Genomic DNA, 22,695 nt, shown 5'->3' with positions numbered 1-22,695 from the left:
TTAAGAGTAAAGGTAAAGACAATAGAGTCAAATAACTGTATTAATGCATTGTATGTAACACATGAAGGTACTGATCTTATCATTTTTTTCTCACCCCAATCCTTATCTATTTTTTGTTTTGTTTTATTTCATTATGTGTTGTCAAAATGTGTCCATATCATCCATGTGTACCATATCACAAACTGTTCCACAGCACAGCGGGGTAGGCCTGCCCCACAGGATCTACCTGCTCCCTTTCCACTGGCCCAACATGTCTGGGAGTCAACAGGGCAGCACTACCTCTGCTGCCCTTGCATTACCTGGCCACTCAGGTAGTTCCGCACTGAAGGATAGGCCAGTGGTTCCCTCCAAGAGCAGTGGCAGGGGTGGTGAGTTTATCACGTGCTGTAAACTACCAGGAATGGTGTGCAGGGTTGTAAGCCACACTGTTGGAGCACACTTATGCCAGATGGAGGGGCTGCTCTCCCTCATTTTACGTAGGACCAGGAGGAAAAGAAGCACATGTTAAGTGCTCCAGCCAGTGGCGAAGTGAGGTGACAGGGATGACAGTCCTGTGAGTGAGGACTCGAATCTCATTGTCAACCAGCTTGAAAACAATGGGTCCTGGATCTCCCCACCCTCACCCCTTCCATGGTGTGCACCAACTGCTTGTGTCCATCATTGTCTCTGTGTCTTGTCTTGTCTGTCTGCCATCGCTTCCTCACCTACCCAACTTACCATACCCATGCATATCTATGTCCCTCCCCCAACATTCCTGTCTTTCTCCAAAACAAACAAACAAAAAAAAAAAAAAATTGGGCATCTGTCCCACAAAAAAAATCTTCCCATACTTAGCTCTCCAATTTACACACGTGTCCTCTTGATGCACTTGATTCGGTTCAATTGGCTATACAACATGATTGTGTTGTGGTCACCCCTCTCTCTGGAGGTGACACTCCAAATTCAGTTAATATTCTGCATATATTCTTAGTTTTTACTGTTGAAGAAATGGACAGCCATGGCTCTTTCATTCCACCCTCCTGCACATTCCTGTTTTGCTTTCCATTTGTTCTTTCCTCTGCTTGCTCCCCATTTCACCACTGTCCTATCTTCCCTATTTTCTTTTCTTTAATGCATTATTGCGCAATGGTGTGCATCACGCACCAACACTCAGCAATGGTAATATGTAAGAACTTAAAACTGTTAGATTCAGTTGTATTCAAACCCAGTACCATCTGGCCCCAAAAAGGAACATATACCTCCATTCATTGCATTAACATCTGTTGCCACAGAGTCAGTTAAGTAGCAGGTGTATTCCACAGACTGTATACTATCAGACTTTAGCAATGTTAGAGAAGCAATGGATTTCTTCCTGCAACACTGGTGAGCGATGGTAAAAGCTGCAGTTACCACGTGCAATAGCACTTAATCTAGCTGCACTAAGCAAATGCAACATATCTTGTATAAAAAATTCATGCCATTCCATTATGACTCTGTAATGAAAAGTATTTTAAAGTATTAAATACAGCTGTATTCGGACCCAGTACCATCTGGCCCCAAAAAAGGAATGTATCAATGCATTAAGACGTGCTGCCACAGAGTCATTTAAGCAGCAGGTGTGTTTCCTAGACTCAATCCTAATAGTCAGACTTTAGCAATGTGGCTTATGTTTGCACACTGCTTAGCTACGGGCAAACATGGGTATTTCGCATACGTATGCACTTTGCTAACTGTCATGCACACTCGCTGCTCGACAAACTATGGTAATGTACATATTATTCTGTATTTCTGCTGTTTATTGTCCTTTTCCTTTGTATGACATGAAATTATTCAAAGAATAATATCCTCAGGTGGCAGTAAATCCAATAGAAACCGAAAACAGAGAAACTAGGATATGAAAAAAAATCACTGGAACCAATACAAGTCTGAAAAAACTTTATTCACGACTCAAGTTAAAAACTTCCACCATTTTGTCTTCATCAGGCACATCATATATTTAAAATACATCCATGTGTTGCCACCCCACCAAGCACTAAAACCCACAGTACTTTTTCCACACATATATCAACCCCACTACAAACTGTAATATTAAATGTTGTATGCTATGCAATGCTCATCAATCTGGTAACATGGAGAACTACAACTACTGACCCATATGCCTAAAAAGCCTTATCTGCATGGCTACTGCAGGAATTATCATGGACCATATCCACAGGGACAGAGGTTACCTTCAACACACTTGACCCTACCCATCTTGGTTTTGCTAAAGGTAGTTCTTCCTTATTGACCCTTATGGACTTCTTGGATAGTGACCCCTATGACCTGGATAACAGGACATACAGCCTATGTTGAATTATCCAAGGCCTTTCACACTATCCTCCAGTCATGTCGCATACTGAAGATCTCCTATCTGGGAATTAGGACATACAGTACTAGATGGATAACCAACTGGCTCAATGACATAATGCACACTGTCAAAGTTGGGGACTGCACCTCCACCACTAGCACACTCATCAGTGGAATACCACAAAGATCTGTGATGGTCCCTAAACTGTTTGGGAAATACTTCCATGAATAACAAGCAACAGTACATGGCATGTGGTTTCCTAAGTTTGCAGATGACTGTTAACTGGACGCCCTCATATACAGCCCCCCAATGATGGTAACATATTACAGTGGAGCTGACACAGACCGGTGACAAACTCACGGACTGAACTTTAAGCATACAGTGACGCTTTGTCACGTTTGTCAATGAAGTACCCCTGCTAATTATGATATACACAGCACTCCCCTAAGCTCAAACACAGCTTTGTGAGACTTGGGAACACGTTGATAGCAATCTACACTTTCATCACTATGTGCCCATAAGTGGTGAGACACACAATCTGCATTGCGGACATCACATATATGGTCATCATGGAGTACGATGTTCGCATCTCTCTGTATCTCACCAGACACATGCAACACAGAGTTGTGCCTGGGAGACTCCCAGGCCTACAAACTTGACACACATGGAAAGACTGACATATCTGTCACTGTACTTGCTATTATGCAGGCTGCTGAGTGTTGACCTATAGCTGCCCTACAGAACAGTCTCAGACCCTGCCCTTCTGGAAATGAAGGACATCCGTAATTCAAATGGGGAGACTATAATTTGCCCCAGGGTTCTCAACCTACCCTGTGACATAAACAGAACATGCTGGGGAGAAAATATATCTCACAACAATTCACACTCCCCTATAACAGGCTCCCACTGTGTGTGAAGTAGTTCTCCTCAATGACCATGTTCAAGAGCAAATCTGACTACTGGTTGGGTGATTGTAAAATCACCTCAGGGCTGGCATCTATGTCCCTCATGCAGAGAGCTAGTTGATGCTGCTCACAAATGGCCATCTGACTATTCTCAATAAGAGTACTTGTGTTTTTACACAGCTACACTTCTAAACACCCTAGTGCTATTAGGGCACTAGCCTCATATAAACCTATGAAGCTATGTGCTTATGCAGGCCTCACAACCTGTTGTCCCCCACATGGCCTGCTCATGTCATCTACTATAAGTTCACCTGCAGCACTCTTGTATAAATCAGACTTGTGCCATGGTGCTTGCGTTAAGTACTGTGTTCTACAGTGGATATAAAAAGTGCACACACCCCTGTTAAAATGCAAGGTTTTTGTGATATAAAAAATGAGACCACAATAAATCATTTCAAAACATTTCCCACCTTTAATGTGACCTATAACCTGTACAATTCCATTGAAAAATAAAAATATCTGTTAGGGGAAAAATATAGAAAAAAGTGTGCACACCCTTAAACTAATACTTTGTTGAAGCACCTTTTGATTTAATTACAGCATTCAGTCTTCTTAGGTACACATCTGCATCAATTAAAGAGACTCTGATTAACCCCAAATAAAGTCCAGCTGTCCTAGTAGGATTTTCCTGACATTTACTCTGTTGCCTGCTACAGCAAAAGCCATGGTTCACAGAGCGCTTACAAAGCATCAAAAGGATCTCATTGTTGAAGGTATCAGTCAGAAGGGTACAAAAATATTTCCACAGCATTGGATATACCGTGGAACACAGTGAAGACAGTCATCAAAAAGTGGGAAAATATGGGACAACAGTGATGTTGCAAAGAACTGGATGTCCCTCCAAAATGGATGAAAACTGGTCAGGGAGGCTGCCAGGAGACCTACAGCAACACTCAAGGAGTTGCAGGAATTTCTGGCAAGTACTGGTTGTGTACTACATGTAACAACAGTCTCCTGTATTCTCCATATGTCTGGACTATGGGGTAGGGTTGCAAGATGGAAGCCTTTTCTTACACAGAAAAACATCCAGGCCCAGCTAAAATTTGCAAAACAATACATCAAGCCTCCCAAAAGCATGTGAGAAAATTTGTCAAGGTCTGATGAGGCCAAGTATGAGCTTTTTGGCCACAATTCCAAAAGGTACATTTGGTGCAAAAACAACACTTTGCATCATCAAAAGAACACCATCCCACAGTGAAGCATGGTGGTGGGAGCATCATGCTTTGGGGTTGCTTTTCTTCAGCTAGAACTGGGGCTTTAGTCAAGGTGGAGGGAATTGTGAACAGTTCCAAATACCAGTGATGTTTGGCCCAAAACCTTCAGGCATCTGCTAGAAAGCTGATGATGAACAGGAATGTCACATTTCAACACGATAATAATCCCAAGCATACATCCAAATAAACAAAAGAATAGCTTCACCAGATGAAAGTTAAAGTTTTGGAATGACCCAGCCAAAGCCCAGACCTAAATCCAATAGAAAATCTGTGGGGTGACCTGAAGAGGGCTGTGCACAAGACAGACCTCGCAATCTGATAGATTTGGAGCACTTGCAAGGAAGAGTGGGCAAACATTGTCAAGTCAAGATGTGCCATGCTGATTGACTCCTACCCAAGAAGACTGAATGCTGTTAATTAAATCAAAAGGTGCTTCAACAAAGTATTAGTTTAAGGGTGTGCACACTTATGCAACCAGCTTATTGTATGTTTTTTTATTTTTTATATTTTTCCCCTAACAGCTTGTTTTTCAATTGAATTGTACAGGTTATATGTCACATTAAAGGTTGGAAAAGTTTTGAAATGATTTATTATGGTCTCATTATTTTATATCACAACAACCTGGCATTTTTACAGGGGTGTATACACTTTTTATATCCACAGTATAATCTGTGTACTTAGGTAGGGATTCTATTCTCACTACAGCTGACTATGTGTGTCACTAGACAGCAGAGCAGACGTGTATCCTACAGTTACTTCTCCAATTACATGGATTGCCAGTATTTTGATACTAGCTCATGCCTACACATCCATTTCATACAGGCCTCCCAACCTCTTGTATCCCATATGGTCTGGTGATGTCATCTACTATAAGTTCACCTGCACTCTTGTACTAATCAGACATTGCCATGGTGCCTGCATTAAATACCGTGTTCTGTAAGCTGTGTACATAGATAGGTAAGGATTTTATTCTCACTGCAGTCAACATGTGTGTGTGTGTGTGTGTGTGTGTGTGTGTGTGTGTGTGTGTGTGTGTGTGTGTGTGTGTGTGTGTGTGTGTGTGTGTGTGTGAGAGCTGTTGCTTAACATTACAGACATCATTTTACCCCAGAATGTTGGACACTGTCGTCCTCTCATCAACAGACACTGCTGATGTCAGCAGCTATAAAGTGTTGTCTGACACACTCCAAGTCAGACTTGAGCCGTGGCACTTGCGTAAAGTACTGTGTTCTGTAGTCTATGTACTTAGATAGGGAATGGGTTCTAGTCTTCCTCCAATCAAGTGTGTGTATGTGTGTGTGTGTGTGTGTGTGTGTGTGTGTGAGCTGTTGCTTGACTTTACAGAGAGCATTTTACCAGAATGTGGGACACTGTCATCTTCTCCTCAAGAGACACTACTGATGTCATCAGCTATATGGACTTGAGCCGTGACACTTACGAAAAGTACTGTGTTCTGTAATCTGTGTATTCAGGTAGGTAGCGGTTTATTCTCACTCCAGTTAACTGTGTGTGTGTTTGCATGTCTATGTGTGAGTGTACGTGTGTGTGAGCTGTTGCTTCACACTACAAAGAGTATTTTACGTTGGCAGTATGACTGGTATAGGGAGAGAGCTAGCTGATATGATGGACCGAAGGAAGGTTGGTATATTGTGTGTGCAAGAGACTAGATGGAAGGGGAGCAAGGCTAGGTGTATCATAGGTGGTAGGCATTATCCTGAAGGAACAGTATGCTACAAGTGTTTTGGAGATGAAAAGAGTGTTCGGATAGAGTGATGTTTATGATGTTGGAAATTGATGGTGCAATGATGAATGTTGTTAGTGCATATGCTCCACAAGTTGGGTGCGCGATGGATGAGAAAGAAAAATTTTGGAGTGAGTTGGATGAAATGGTGATGACTGTACCCAAGGGTGAGTGACTGGTGATTGGAGCAGATTTCAATGGGCATGTTGGTGAAGAGAGCAGAGGGGATGAGGAAGTGATGGGTAGGTATGGTGTTGGTGATTAAGAAAAGGAGGATGAGTGTGAGGGCAGCACCAAGGATAAAATGGTGGAAACTGAAAAAGGGTAATTGTGAGGTGATGTTCAGGGAAGAGTTAAGACAGGCACTGGGTGGCAGTGAACAGTTACCAAATAGCTGGGTAACTACAGCAGAGCTAGTAAGAGAGATGGCTAGAAAGGTGTTTGGTGTGACATCTGGAAAGAGGAAGGAGGACAAGGAGACCTGGTGGTGGAATGAAGAAGTACAAGACAGTATGAGAAAGAGGTTGGCGAAGAAGAAGTGGGATTGTCAAAGAGATGAAGAAAGTAGACAAGAGTATAAGGAGATGAGGTGCATGGCAAAGAGAGAGGTGGTGAAGGCTAAGGATAAAGCATATGAAGAGTTGTATAAAAGGTTGGACACTAAGGAGGGAGAAAAGGACCTGTACCAACTGGCTAGACAGAAGGACCGAGCTAGGAAAGATGTGCAGCAGGTAAGGGTGATAAAGGATAATGAGGGAAACGTACTCACAAGCGAGGAGAGTGTGTTGAGCAGATGGAAAGAGTACTTCGAGGGGTTGATAAATGAAGAGAATGAGAGGGAGAGAAGGTTTGATGATGTGCGGATAGTGAATCATGAAGTGCAGTGGATTAGAAAGGAGAAAGTAAGGATAGCTATGAAGAGGTTAAGGAACAGAAAGGCTGTTGGTCCATATGACATACCTGTGGAAGCATGGAGGTGTTTAGGTGAAATGGCAGTGGAGTTTTTAACTAGATTGTTTAATGAAATCTTGGAAAGTGAGAGGATGCCTGAGCAATGGAGAAAACGTGTTTTGGTACCAAGTTTTAAGAATAAGGGTGATGTGCAGAGCTGTAGTAACTACCGAGGGATTAAACTGATCAGTCACAGCATGAAATTATGGGAAAGAGTAGTGGAAGCTAGGTTAAGAAGGGAGGGGATGATTAGTGATCAGCAGTATGGTTTCATGCCAGGAAAGAGCATTACAGATGCGATGTTTGATCTGAGAGTGTTGATGGAGAAGTACAGAGAAGGTCAGAAGGAGTTGCATTGTGTCTTTGTGGATTTAGAGAAAGCATATGACAGGGTGCCTAGAGAGGAGTTGTGGTGTTGTATGAGGACATCGGGAGTGTCACAGAAGTATATAAGAGTGGTACAGGATATGTACAAGGGTAGTGTGACAGCAGTGAGGTCTGCGGTGGGAGTGACAGATGCATTTAAGGTGGAGGTGGGATTACATCAAGGATCAGCTCTGAGCCCTTTTTTATTTGCAATGGTGATGGACAGGTTGACAGACGAGATCAGACAGGAGCCCCCATGGACTATGATGTTTGCAGATGACATTGTGATCTGTAGTGAGAGTAGGGAATAGGTGGAGGAGACCCTGGAGAGGTGGAGATATGCTCTAGAGAGAAGAGAAATGAAGGTCAGCAGGACTAAGACAGAATATATGTGTGTGAATGAGAGGGAGGATAGAGGAATGGTGAGGATGCAGGGAGTAGAGGTGGCAAAGGTGGATAAGTTTAAGTACTTGGGATCAACAGTTCAGAGTAATGGTGAGTGTGGAAGAGAGGTGAAGAAGAGAGTACAGGCAGGATGGACTGGGTGGAGAAGAGTATCAGGAGTGATTTGTGACAGACGCGTACCAGTAAGAGTGAAAGGGAAGGTCTACAAGAGGGTAGTGAGACCAGCTATGTTATATGGGTTGGAGACAGTGGCATTGACAAAGAGGCAGGAGTCCGAGCTTGACGTGGCAGAGTTGAAGATGTTAAGATTTGCACTGGGTGTGACGAGGATGGACAGTATTAGGAATAAGCATATCAGAGGGTCAGCTCAGGTTGGAAGGTTTGGAGACAAAGCCAGAGAGGCAAGATTACGTTGGTTTGGACATGTGCTGAGGAGGGATGCAGAGTATTTTGGGAAAAAGATGCTAAGGATGAAGCTGCCAGGTAACAGGAAAAGATGGAGGCCTAAGATAAGGTTTATGGATGTGGTGAGAGAGGACATGCAGGTGGTTGGTGTGACAGAGCAAGATGCAGAGGACAGGAAGAAATTGAAACAGATGATCTGCTGTGGCGACCCCTAACGGGAGCAGCCGAAAGAAGAAGAAGAAGAAGAAGTGGGACACTGTCATCTTCTCAACAAACACTGATGATGTCATCAGCTGTATTACATTTTTGGATATCCCATACTCACACCAAGGCAGGTTCAGAGACCGGCTTGTGGGCCAGGCAGAAGTCACTTCATTGTATACAGCAAAGTTTATATAGTGACCTGGCTTTTAATATATCCATACATCATGGCATGGTGTGTAGGCCCTGTGTTATCTTGCTGAGAAAGCTCTGTGGTTTCTCCAGCTGCTACATGTGTCTGGTGAGGTAGATGTAAAAATTGCACATTATACTCTATTGGTGATGTAATAACATCTCAATATGATGACGTGAGTTATGATGTGCATAACATAAGCTTTCAATAGCTGTGTGGACACTTGGTGGTCAAAGTTGAGATTGACTATCTAAATATGTTCCCAGGGCTTGCATCACTGGGTTACTGCATAGTAGGGCTGCTGTCAATGCTGTGATTAACATGGAACTCCATTTTTCAGATGGACAACATTACAAACACACATTTCTGCATTTATTTGTTCATCGTGTACATTTGCCACCATTCAGATGTGTGTGTTAGTTCCTTCTGTACCATGTTGTCACCATTGGACTCAATGATTGCACACAATATGCAAGAATCAGCAAACATGTTAAGCCAAAGGCCATATACTTTAGGATGAACTGTTGAGAAATACAGTTCAAACAATGAAGGGCCAAGCACAGATCCCTGGGTTTTGTCAGTGGTGACAGCTCTACTGGTAAAGGTTGAGTCACGAACTTTCACATGATGTGTTCTGTCAGTGAGCCAACTGTTTAACCATCAACTTATGTAAAATTTAATCCCTAGCTTGGGGGTTTCCTCAATGATACCTGCATATGTGATTGTGTTAAAACCCTAGGCCAAAACACAATAGGCAGTATGTGCTGTCTTACCTTCATCCAGGCCTATCACACAGAATCCATGTGCTGTGAAAACATCATCAATGACCTATGACATGACTCAGTACATACACCTTCCTGATATAGTTGAATACACAGTTCAACACACCCTCCACATGGTCTATGTTCCCATACAAGGGTGTACATCAACATGCATCCACCTGAGTTGGGGGGACAGCACCTGATGCATGCATGTATAGGGACATCCTGACTCTCCTCGATTGTGAGGTTGACCAACATGTCATCATGGACCTCTTCTACATGTACACTAGTAACATTCCTGGTGTGCACAATACACCTGCTGGAGTTGTTACTGCAACATCAGGTCCATTACATCTGATAGATGTCCTCAAAGAGTTCATCAAGGGCATGCATGATGACAACAGTATCATCTTGTGGAACATGACCAGGTTAAGGGATTTGGCAAAAATCCACACTGAGACATTCAATCAAAATGTAGCCATTAACAGCTACAACATCAAATGGGTAGACCAGTGTATGACACATGTGGCATCTCACTATGTTAAAATGTGCGATGTGACATATATTTCGGGTCCAGTGCTCAGTTTGGTACATCAGGAGTGTCTGCTAGGCCCTTTCTTGCCCATTAGTTAAGTGATGGACATTACAGATGACATACACATCCTGTGTCCAAACAGCTTCCTGAAGGACTACAGCTAGTGGGCAATCATTGACTCCAACTGTGATATTAGTATGATACAGACACACGTACCAGAGACTGCTGCCACAGCCATGACAGCACCTGCATTGATGAGACACATGGAGGGATTTGTTGAATCAAGAAACAGAAACAGACACACCACCCAAGTATAATGTGGACATCGCACCCTGTAATCTGACCACTAGGTAAGTGACCTGTGTCCTGGGGAGAGGGTAAGTGGTACACCCACCAGCTTGTGGTCGCAGTGCTGACTACTCTGTTGAATGTAACAGAAAAAGAAGTTATGTACCTACCATAATGTTCCATGTTAGTTGTCTTCATCTCACCTTCTTTCTTGCTTGTTGGGATCGGAGCTGATCCTCGGCTCCAACTCGGGCATCTTCTATAGCTCGAGAGCTGTTTAAATGCGAAAAAGGAGTGGTCCAAGGACATATCCCTGAGGGAGTCCACTTGTGACTGGCCTCTTTGTAGAGGTGGACTCCCCAGTTCTAGGCTTTCTGGGTCCTGTTTTTGAGCCAGTTGGCTATCCACCAGGTGACATGTGTTTGTACCTAACTTACTGAATTTGTTAACAATGCCTGACTGGGTTATTGTGTCAAATGCTTTGGCCATGTAATCATAGGCAGTGTGATCCATTTTTCTCTCATTCATCGCTTTGCTGACCTTCTCAAAGAAGTCCAGCCTGTTGAGTAGGCATGAACTGTCCTCGACGAAACCAAACTGGGTTGGGTCCAGTGTCAGGAGGTTTACTATATGACTACTGATCATTTCCATGATAACTCGTTCCATGCATTTACATATACGACTATTGAGACTTATGGTTCTATAGTTTCCAGGGTCTGTAGATGGTCCACCTTTGTGCAATATTGCTGTTCTCTATTCATGACGCATGAAGCATATTTGGAGGTTACAGTTAAACAAAAATTCCAGAGGGCCTGATAGGTCATGCTTCATGTTATTTAAAAGGCATCTTCGGATATTGTCTGGGTCCACTGATAGAGTGTTCTTGGCCTTAAGAGAGTTTTTACACTAGATGGATGGGTGCTACCTGTTCAGCTTATGCACTCACTGCATACACAGGTGTTTGACAACATTAATGGCATATATATCATTTGTGACAGTGTGGATTGTGCCACAGATATATGCTATACACACAGAGAAAACAGCCTGTATTGCCCATACTGTCACATACAGGTATAGCGGTATCCCTCCTAACATCCATGCTGATAGCACAGTACTAGGACAGTGTGCGTGGTTACACTCATAGAGTGTGGATGTATCATAACAGTTGTCAAATGTGTGTGTGCAGGCTCATCTGTTATCATTCCACATATATGTTATGTCACAGGTATGGGATTAGTGGTGGTATTATACTGATATTGTCCATGACTGTGGTTGGTTCCTGTAATGTTTGCCATGATGTTTACCTGTGGCCACCTTGCTGGAGACCTCTGCTGAGAGTACACTCATATTCAGGATAGGTGTGCTCTGCATTATTCATGTAAGGATGCTTATCTCACACACATCCTTCCACTGTTATGTCAGCTTGTGTGACAGTCACAGGCAACATATTTTCACTGTACAGTCCATACTCTGCCATATAGATATGTGCTTGGTGTTGCTGCCACAACCATCTTTCACTAACCTCCCTCTTCTACTGTGCATGCGGGGGTTTCACCTTACTCTTTCCCTGTGTTAATTTCTACAATTCATCTGTGTGTCCCCATTCAATACACACACTTCCTCTGAGTGATTATTTTACATGGCAGTCCCATGTCCTGTTACACAGCAGTAACACAGCTTCAGTACAGAATGCCAGGAATGGGATATCACAATACTCTGCACTGTAGTTACACTGTCCTGTACTGTGTTTGGACCATATAGATTCATAGGTAGGTACCAGGCTATCGGCCCTAGGGCTCATACAAGCCTAGCCAAAAAATGTACCCTGGCTTTCGCCACCCAAGAAAATTATTTTCCTATGCCCCTGTCGAGCAGAGCCACAGAAGTGATCCCCGGGGTGAATTTCCCATTTCCCATCCAATCATCAAGATTTTTCTTGAAGAGTGCTAATGAGGAGCTCTGTTTGACATAGATAGGTACTTCACATTCATACATCTCAACTGTCCAGATATTCCCAGATGTCCAGATGTTTTCCTTATCAACTATATAGCTTTCTGCCATATCACTGGCATGATCTCTGGACTGACGTGACTCAGTAATACATACATTTGAGTGCATACCTCTCAACTGTCCTGATCTATGCAGAATGTGCACTTTTTGAGCCATATTTGTGATCTTTTCCTCATAACACCTTTTTCTTGGCAAATCATTGCCATGTCACTGCAGAGTGCAGTCAGAAACTGATGACTGACATTTGAGTTTTAAACTTCATTCTCTTCAGAAAGTTAATCTAATGTACAACCTATATATTCTATCAACTTCCTAAGTTTGACAGTGCAATATTAAACATCTGGCCCTTTGTCCCCCCCCCCATTGTTATGGCTTTGTCCACATTTCTCACTCTAAGAGTTTGAGAGGGTTACATTCTAAAACATTCCTGTGTGACATCTGTCATCAAAATGTCCCTATTACTGTTTATTTATTTATTATTTATTTGACATTTGTTAACCAGGTTAGTCCAATTGAGCTAAAAGCCCATTTTCAGTGGAGACCTGAGGAGAAAAGCTCCAAATACTTATACAATTATGTAAATAAGCAAAGTAAAAATAAAACAGTGATAAAATAATCAAACAATAGAAATATATAACAGTTTATAAATTTGAGAAATCTAAAAGTAACAATCATAATTATAGTAAATACAATAGGCAAACACATGTGGAATGACTTTTCCATGTTGTTATTACATATGGAATAGGAGATTAAGCTCTTTAAGCAATTAACATCCTAGAAGTGATTAGTAGATTGAATAAGTAGTATAAGGAAAGATGTAAGGGTTTATATGTAGGGTCTTGACAAGGGCATATCCAAGATTTATTTAGACAATTTTTTTAGTTCTTTTTTGAAACTACTGGAGTGTATAATGCTTCTTATATCAAATGGGAGTTTGTTCCAATTATGATATATTGAACATTTGTACAATACTTTCTGAAGAAGGAGTTGATCTGTACTATGGAGTGGCCATGTAGGGGTATAGTAAGATATCAAATTTGCTAGGGAGGGACAGGCTGAGGGTTTGTTGAGTAGGAAGTGAGTTATGTGGAGTTGTGGAAGTTGATAGGGGAATTTGAGCCACTCTAGATTCTTGAGTGTTAAGCAGTAGTTAGAGGTATGTGGTAGGTTTGCAGCAAACTTTACAATTTTACTGTATGCCTGTTCAAGCTTACTAATTAAGGAAGATTGAAGGGTTGTAAGGATGGGGGTAGCATACAGAAGGCTAGGAAGTAAGTAAGCTTGAGCCAAGGAGAGTCTAGCATCCAGAGTTAGGAATTTTTTTGTTCTTATACAGTAGGCCCAGTTTTTTTTTTTTTAATGGATTGTTGGACATGCAGGTCAAATTTTCATTGATCATCTATAATCATTCCAAGCAGCTTTGTGTGGAATTCAACATTAATGATGGTTTTATTTAAGGAAGAGATGGTAAAGGTGGGCCTGAGATGTGACAGTGATTTTGGGAGAAAGAGTATGTGTTTGTTTTTTTTAGTATTTAAAATAAGCTGAATGTCAGTGAGCCATCTTTCAACAGAGAGAAAAGAGTGCTGGGTAAGAGTCTGAAGGTGAGAGGTACTATCAGAAGATGCAATGACTGTAGAATAATCAGCATACTGAATAAGAAAGGAGTGGCAGCAAGAGGTATGGAGGTCGTTAGTGAAAATGTTGAATAGAAGAGGTCCACGGATTGAGCCCTGGGGAACATCTGTATGGATGGGTAGGAAAGGGGAGTAGGACGAATGCCATCTGACAGATTGCATTCTGTTTGAGAGACAGCTGGAGAACCATTTAAGAGTGGAAATTAAGAGATTAAGGTTGGCTAATTTACTTAAGACAATGGAATGGGATACAGTGTCGAAGGCTTTAGATAGGTCTAAGAATAGGCATGAGACAAGCTTATTATTATCACGGGCGTCAGCTAATGCATGAGTGAAAGATAAAAGAGCCATAATAGTACTATGGTTTGGACGGAAACCATGTTGAGTGGGTGTCAGAAGGTTTTTTAAGATGAGAAAATTAAGCTAATTATGTATGCATTTTTCCAAGATTTTTGAGAGGGGGAGAGTATAGGTATGGGGCTAAAGTTAGATGGATCAGTGGAGTTGCCTCATTTGTGTAGGGGTGTTACATAGAAAGATTTCCAAATGTCAGCTATTGTGGTTTTGCTGACCGATCTATTGATAAGTATTGAAACTGGGTAGGCTATAGAGTTGGCTGCAAGTTTGAGATGGAGGGGGGGTAGCTTATCAGCAGAAGTTGAGCCTGGTTTAAATTTATGGAGGAGAGATGTAATATATGTGGTGGGTATAGGTTTAGGAGACCTGAGGGTTGGATTAGAAGTTGTTTGGAGAGGGATAGTAGTGTCGGGAGTTCTTTTCAGTATTGGTCAGTTTGCGGATAGTATCAATAAAGTAGTGGTTGAGGAGGGAGGCAGTGTCCTGTGATGAATTGTTAGGGTAAGGATAAGGTGTTTGAGGGTTACCAGGGTGAAGGACAGCTTTGACAGTTCTCCAGAAGTGTTTGGGATTAGAGTGATGGGTAGTTTGGGCTTTGTGGTAAAATTTTTTTGTCATTGTAGATATGTTTTTTGTTTGGTTTCTGAGTTCCTTAAACATTTGATGGCAATTAGGGGATTTGGATTTTGGCAAGTTTTCTAAGCAGAATCTCTCTGATGCATAAGGGGAAATGTGTCTTTTGTAAGCCAGGTGACATAATTAGATTTTATTTTGATTTTCTGAAGAGATGCTAGCATGTTTAGAATGTCTAAGATGATGTTGTTGAATTTTAGCATGGCGTCATTAAGGCAAAGGCTATGTAGGCAGGACCAGTTTATTGACAAGAGTCTTTCATTAAATGTTGTGGAGTTGAAGCTAGAAGTTTACAGCAGTCTTTGGGACAAAAATTCATGTACTTAAAAAAAGGGTATGTATGTAGAGAACTGAAATAGATTATTTTATAAATCAGATGGTTGTATTTGTCCTTTGATTTAGTTTGCCTCTGTGCTGATGTGTTGCACCAACAAAATGACAGCTATTTGAAAAGCCCTGGTGATCACTGTGGCATTCTGCACAAATCTGCGCACCGTAGCTGCTCCTCTTCACACAGAATTGCTACCCATGTTTGACTGGAAAGGTTTCATGGCCAGCAACACTGCTGCAAGCCACAAAATCTAACTGAAGCTCTCTGTGCTTCATTAATATGCCTTGCAAGATGATGCACCATCTCACTAACACATACATTCCGTGTAGGCTCTGGGTGAATACGGGTTTATATTAAATCAGCAAATACTTAAAATAGCGAACGCTGATTTATCGACCCTTTAAAAGCAAAAGCTTGAAATCTCAAAGACACGAAACATTGCTGGGCCATTTTTGGGACTTTGCCATTTCCTCCACTGTGGTACGATCTCGGAGTTGGTATATTTAAGTAGGGGGGTGTGGGGGCAAAACCCCCCACTTTATTTAGTGTTTTGAAGTTTTTTTTTTGTTTTTGTTTTTTTTTTGTGGAACAGTGATTTGTCTGGGAAAAAAATCGCTGTTCTGTGTATTTTTATTGAATCTCCCAGGTAATCTTTTCCTAAGTTCTTTCTATTTTCCTTTTACAATTTTTATTTCTCTCATTACACTACCTTTACTAATCTGTATAAGTAACTCAAAACTTATTTTTTCCTTGTAAAATATATATTTGTTTATATACAATTCTTGAATTTTTTTCATGATTTCTTTCATATACTTCTTTTTTCTTTGTCAAATTAATTTTTATTATTATGTTTTAAATCTTCCTTTGTATTGTTATATGTTCTTTTCTAGTTTTCTTTCTCTACTTTTCTCACATCATATTGCCACTAAAAAAAAAAATTATATTTTCATTAAATATCACCCACTATTCAGACCACTAATATAAAATTTGCTCATAGTAATATGATCTTTTCATAACTGTATTACTAATCTCTTTGCATCTTCATTCTATGCTTTCTCATTTATCCTTTTATTCCTTTGCCTATTTTAATATATTTTTCTTTCCATTATCTCTAGCCACACTGCAAGATGATCAGAAAATCCTGTTTCAACTACCGCCCCCTTCTCCTATAACTAAACCTTATTATAAAATAATCTAAGTTCTATACATAACCCTTTTGTAAGTCCATGAATTTTTGTCCCAAAATGTTAACTCCCCACATCTTATAACTTCTAACATTTTTATATAATTTTCTTTCATTGTATGCTTGCCTCTTAAATCACAATTAAAGTCTCCTGTTATAATATTCATATTTATCACTATGTAGTCTAAAATCTGATGAAACAAGCTTTCTCCTTTCTTTACAATTAGTATAAGCATATAATGTTATAATTCTACATTCAAGTTCTTTCCATTTTAAATCTACAATGCTTAATCTCACCATTTTACAAGATTAGTTTGTTTATGGGGTTTTTCTAATTTTTTCATGTTCCTGCATTAGAATGAATATGTTTGCTTTCAACATAAAATCAAAATACATATATATGCATAGATTTGTAGGTTGCACTGTATCTTTTATGTTGTTAAGCAAGTGTAATTAGTTAATTAAGGGTGTAATTATTTAAATGAAGAAGTACTGAATGTATCTTGTCTGAAGAAGTTTAGTCTATGCACTAAACGAAAAGCGCTTTACATGTTTTCTTAAAGCTGATTTGTTTTATTCGTCTTTCTTTTTGTCATTTTTTCAACAGTTTGGGGTCTTCCTTACTTTTATTTTCATTTTTGCAATCCATTAATAAATGTCCAATTTTATTACAATCATAACATTTCAATTCACATATATGCACCATGTCCCATTTCCACACAAATATAACATTTTCTGTTATCACAATTACTTATCAAATATCCTTCTTTTCCACACACACAAAAAAAAAGAACACATTTTGGGTTGTCTCCAAGTATTGTATGATACTCATATTCTCTTTCACAGTGATCATGCTTGGTATTTGTATAATTTTTTTCTTTTCTGTTTTAAACACAATAATACAATCCCGTCCAACAGTCCCTAAACTCCTTTTATCATAAATTGTTTCAATGTCCAGTATTTCTTTATATAAAGTTTTCAAATGTCCTTTCAAAGTCTCTGTTTTCACCTCTGTTTGAAACTGTATGTGGATTTTCCTTTTTGTTTCCCTGTTAAATGCTTGATCACATAAAGAATCCACAGGTTACAGTCTTTGTTTTTTTCACATTCTCCAAGTAAAGCAGTCTGAAATATAATGTCACAAATGTCTTTTGTTAATAAGAATAAATGCTCTTACATCATGTGCTTTTATACCCAAAGGAGATACTAAATTTTCCCATACTTCATACCTGTCCATTGTCTTCTTTTATTTTAATTCTTACCAAGTACTTCCATTTTTCAATTTCTTTTGCCTTCTTTTCTGCTACTCCCCTTTTGCCTTCTTTTACTTTCTCTGCATGTTTTCTATCTCAGCACTATTCTTCAGATTTGTCTCTGCATCCTCCTTTTACATTTTCTTCATAACCTCTTTTTTAAGTAAATCATCCTCCAACCCTCCCAACTGGAGGGTTGTAATTATACACCCATCATTTGCTGACTCATCTCCAAACAGATTTCTCTGAAACATCTCCTCAGAATCCCACACACATTCTCCAATCTCAGTATTTGCTTTCCCCTGCATTTCTCTTGCCACTCCATTATCTCCTTCTCTCTCCATCTGCATCCCTGCTTCTCCAGGCCGCCTATGCACCTGGAATGGAAACAAGAAGTGCCACTGCAAAACGGGTCCCACTCGCAACAGCAATGAGTAAGGAAAGTTCTCAATACCGTGATCAAATTTTCCCTAGTAGTATAAATACCACCTCAGACTTCACCTGAAAACAGGCTACTAGTCTAGTGGGACTAACCCAGCCAATACATGATAAATAAATAAAGTAATACATTTTCCCTTTTCAACAGAACAACACTCTAAGGAAGATAAATGTTTATTCTGTTTCTTTATTCTAGGAACATTCCTAGAAGAAGAGGAGTGACTCAGGAGGGATGGTACCTTATCTCAGGGAAGCAGTCTCTTCACTCAGGTACATGAGGATGCACTCCCTGCTGAATCTCCCGTCTGAAGAAAGTGTCTCTCCCATGTTCACTAAGGACACAAACAGTCTCACAGATTGTTGCTAAACTCTGTTCTATGGTGGCTGAAGGAATTACATCAGAAGACTCTGGAGAAAAAAGCGAGTGGCCTGAAGAACAACAAATGGTCACAAGAGTCATCTACCAGTGAGTTATGCACTGACTGAGCCTACAGTATTGGAGAGGGCTTCTTAACACTTTAGTTTTTCTTGTGTCTATAAAGAGGATGGAGTGAGGAAAACCATATGCTGATCCATGTCCCAGCAGATAATGAAGTCTGATTCCCAGTGAAGGGTAATGGAAGGAGTCAGTGAGTAGATAAGTTGTCACTGATGTATATACAAACACAAAACACACTGAAAACCTCCCACAATATCCCAGTTACTCAAAACACAACAAAGTAGTAACAAATCAACACACTTTTGTCACAAAATAGTTGCCTAAATACAATTTAACACTCCCTTTTTAAAACAGTTGCCAGATGAGAAGTTTCTGATAAAAACAGTAAACACACAAACTGCCAGTATTCTTAAACAGAACCGGTACATTTTTTTTGTCAAAAAAAGCAAATGCATGAAAAGGATTTCCCAATGGGTACTTATTTGCCCAGCAATGGAAAACATGAGCCGACCATCGATCCTCTGAAGCCCAGAAGGAGTGCTCTTATAGGAAGCAAGAAAGTACTAAAATATTTTGGTGCAGAGGCTGCTGTTTTCTCCACAAAGGAGCTTGAGACTCAGAAGCCTGGGAGCATGTGTGAGGGGAGTGAAAGCTGTTGGAAGACTGGACAGACATTATATCTTAAAAAGAAGCTCACGTATGCAGGGGGCACCTGTATTTGTGGCCAGTCCCTCCATCTGAAGGATCACATTTCGCAGTCCAAGGAGGAATACTGAAAGGAAGTATCAGATTCAATTTGATCCAATGCAACTTTATGTCTTTAATGTATATCAACCAGTGTCTTCTGAAATAACCCAGGACTTTGTAAATCAAGAAGTAAATGTCAAAAAAACAAAACAAAAAACTCATTCTCTTCAAATGTTAGGGTTTTCGGGACTGGACCACTGCAGCAGCAGATGAAGCTTTATCCATGAATCAAAACTATATAACAGAAATGAGACAAAACACCAGAGATAAATGACATTAAATGCAATCAAAAGCTGTATGGTGGGAGATAAATTAGGTACTTACACTAGCACAGTACTATGTATCAGTATCACATACTATGCTTACTACAAAAATGCTCTTCCCTCTACATAATCCTAAAGCTACTGGCACCAGAACCAAGTATTGTATTTTTTACTGAAATGTACTGTTTAGTATTTTCCAGTAGCTATGTTAGTGGTACAGAGTGATGTTAATTAATATACCATTAAATGTCATATCTTTTTATAATAAGTGGTATAAAACATGCAATTTGGCAGAAGAAAATGTAATATTTAGGCCTCATTACATACTTGTTTCTGTAACTTTGATAAAAGACTTTCGGTAGCTGGAGTTGCAGGCATTTATCACTTGAAGAGTATTTTCCAAGGCTCTAATTTCCTTTTCTGCCTTGCGGATTTTAGCATCCAAATCATCCCCAGTGCGCTGAAGTTCTTCTTTCTCCTGTGCAGCCTAGGACAAAAATTCTGACTTTTTAATCTTTGTTTTGAAAAGCTACATACAAGTGGAACAGAAAAACTATTTTACAACTCTCAAGGACAATGATTTATCATTTTTAAAAAGTGAAATTCCATTTTTAAAAGTTGGAATCCAGAAATCACCCCTAATATCATTTAACCCTTGTTCCAATCACTAGTGATATCCACCCAACCTCCTAATTAGCCCATTCATTCCTCTCCTTCCTTTACATATTAAGGAAGGGTTCAGTTGAATCTCAGGGAGAGAATGATCTTATGGCCTACTTACCCTATAGCTACTGGACTTTCCTCCCTTTCCTTCAGGGCTGTTTAAGAGAAGTGGCTGATCCTTGCTGTAACTGTGCAAATGAGCCCTCCCTCTCCAGGGACAGAATGGCCTCCTGGTCTGCATCTCCCAAGACCACCACTCCTCCCTAGTGCTGACAGTCAACAGCTGAGGGACATGTATCAAATATTTTGCTGGAGGCAGACCTTTTGTGAAATGCAAAGGAGAGGAATCTCTAACAGGCAAGGCAGGTTTGACATTACAGCCATCACTGCCTATTTCACAAGCTCTTTCAGGCACCTTTAGCCACCATAGGAGTAGTAGCCTGCCAGCAGCAAGGAAGTTACATCCAGTCCTTGGCAAGGATAAACCTCAGATGCTCTTTGAACTCTCCCATCCTTCTTCCCAGGATGAATGAGCTGATGTAACCACACACTCTTAACAGCCCTGCCCAAGCTCCTCCATCTCCCAAGCTATTAATTGAACTCTGGTCAGCTGGGTTGTACTCAGAATTTTATCCCACTGTACCACAGAGAGCCAGAGATATCAGTGAGTTTTAAGTACAATTTCTGGTCAATATTGTGATTCTATTGCATTTTTATGCAGCAATATATGCAAAACTGAAACAGATTCTAAGTCTAGAACACTCAGTAATCAAAATAATACTATTACAAACAAACTGTAAGAAGAAATACAACTTATGGTGTATGTCTGTTGTGTCCTAAGATGCCAAATTCCATGAAAATCTAATTTTTTTCCAAATGACTCCCCTGCCCACATAACTAATACCTGCTAACCTTCATCCTGCCCCAACCCAAGTTTACCTTTCAAAAAAACCTTCCTGTAATACTATCATTATTCAGACAAATTTGCTCTGAATGCCAGGTGGGGTTTTAGTGATCCTATCGCAAAAGGAAACGTGCTTCCTTTTATGATAATTTTATTTATTTTAGTTTTAGTTGTTTTGAGTTTTGAGATATACTGAATTTTGAAATGCTGTCATCGACCATTTTAATTCCGATGCATTTGCAGATAATTCAATACTCATATTTCTCTCTCTCTCTCTCTATATATATATATATATATATATATATATATATAGATACACACACACACACACACACACACACACACACACACACACACACACACGTGTTATACATGTACATATTCATCTACACTTGAAAAGGAGCAGGTAGAAACTATACAAAAAATACAACAGTATCCTTCAAACGAAACAATTACAAAAGAATATTTTAAATGAAAACACAAAAGAATGCAGTTAAGGTGGGTATGTTAACTTTAAGAGGGATGAAAGAGCTTAAATACAGGACAGTGGCAGAAGCAATAAATAAACATCAAAAATATGCTGATGAAATGTAGGTATTTACAGAAGATGATGCACAGTAGGCACAAAAGTCATCAAAAATATAAACAGATAAAAAAGCATTTGTGGACCAAATGGACTAATTCTGAAATAACTAAATAAATTTGATAATTTTGCTACTCAGCCTATTTATTAAAGAAAAAATTCTGGTATGCATTACAAAAACAGTACATTGTTTGAAAATGAACTAATAGGTTGATGTTGACATCCCATGATTGCGAAGATCTTTTTTTTTAATCACCAAGTTCAGAAAGACTGGGTCATTCAAGACAAAAGTTTAAAAGCAACTTAGCTAAGTAACACTATAATATAAAAATGTCAAGCCAATGACTAACATACACACTAAAGTATAGCAACAATCAAAACAGACATACTGTAAAAGACAATAAGTGAGTCTAAAGAATCCAATTATCTCATTAAAATGGAGTTAAGAAAATGCAAACATGAACATTCAAAACTGAATACTTGCAAGAAGTTAGGTGTTGTCTTATAGTTCACCTCCATGGGAAGTCCCCAATATAAAGGGAGGAATAAACCAAGCCAGTTGAACAACAGCATATTTTTATCAAGTTCACTCAACAGTGTGTCCAGCAGTCTTTAAGGGCAATGATTTATCCTATTTTTTATCCATTCTTCGATCTCTCTTAGGCACTCCAGAATTATTTGTTAACAGTGGGCTCACTCCAAATTTGATTTTTAAGTCCTTCTAAGGACAGTAATATCAGTAGGCAATGACTGTGAAAACACAAAATGGGTCTGGGAGATTTTATCATGGGATATCTTATTGAATGTCTCTATATGAAGTTCCTATTGCTGAGTATCCCAGTTGTCAACCTGACCAACTTGTTAGTCTCAGTTCTTCAGGCACGATGTTGGATAAAGGAGATA

At 39.9% G+C, this 22,695-nt stretch overlaps 1 protein-coding gene across 1 annotated transcript in view; it reads right to left on the bottom strand.

Annotated features, from left to right (window-relative positions):
• CCDC39 (coiled-coil domain containing 39) overlaps window positions 1–22,695 on the bottom strand; it is a 1,972,012-nt gene that overhangs the window by 447,736 nt on the left and 1,501,581 nt on the right. Inside the window, exon 15 of the mRNA XM_044070181.1 lies at window positions 19,970–20,129. Coding sequence (XP_043926116.1) covers window positions 19,970–20,129 — 160 coding nt within the window. The remainder of the gene's footprint in view (window positions 1–19,969; window positions 20,130–22,695) is intronic.

This window comes from Protopterus annectens, chromosome 4.part1 (assembly GCF_019279795.1).
Source record: "Protopterus annectens isolate FY-2018-M chromosome 4.part1, PAN1.0, whole genome shotgun sequence".
Taxonomy (NCBI): Eukaryota; Metazoa; Chordata; order Ceratodontiformes; family Protopteridae; genus Protopterus; species Protopterus annectens.
Note: the sequence above shows the minus strand (reverse complement) of the source record. Positions and strands in the feature narration are given on the sequence as shown.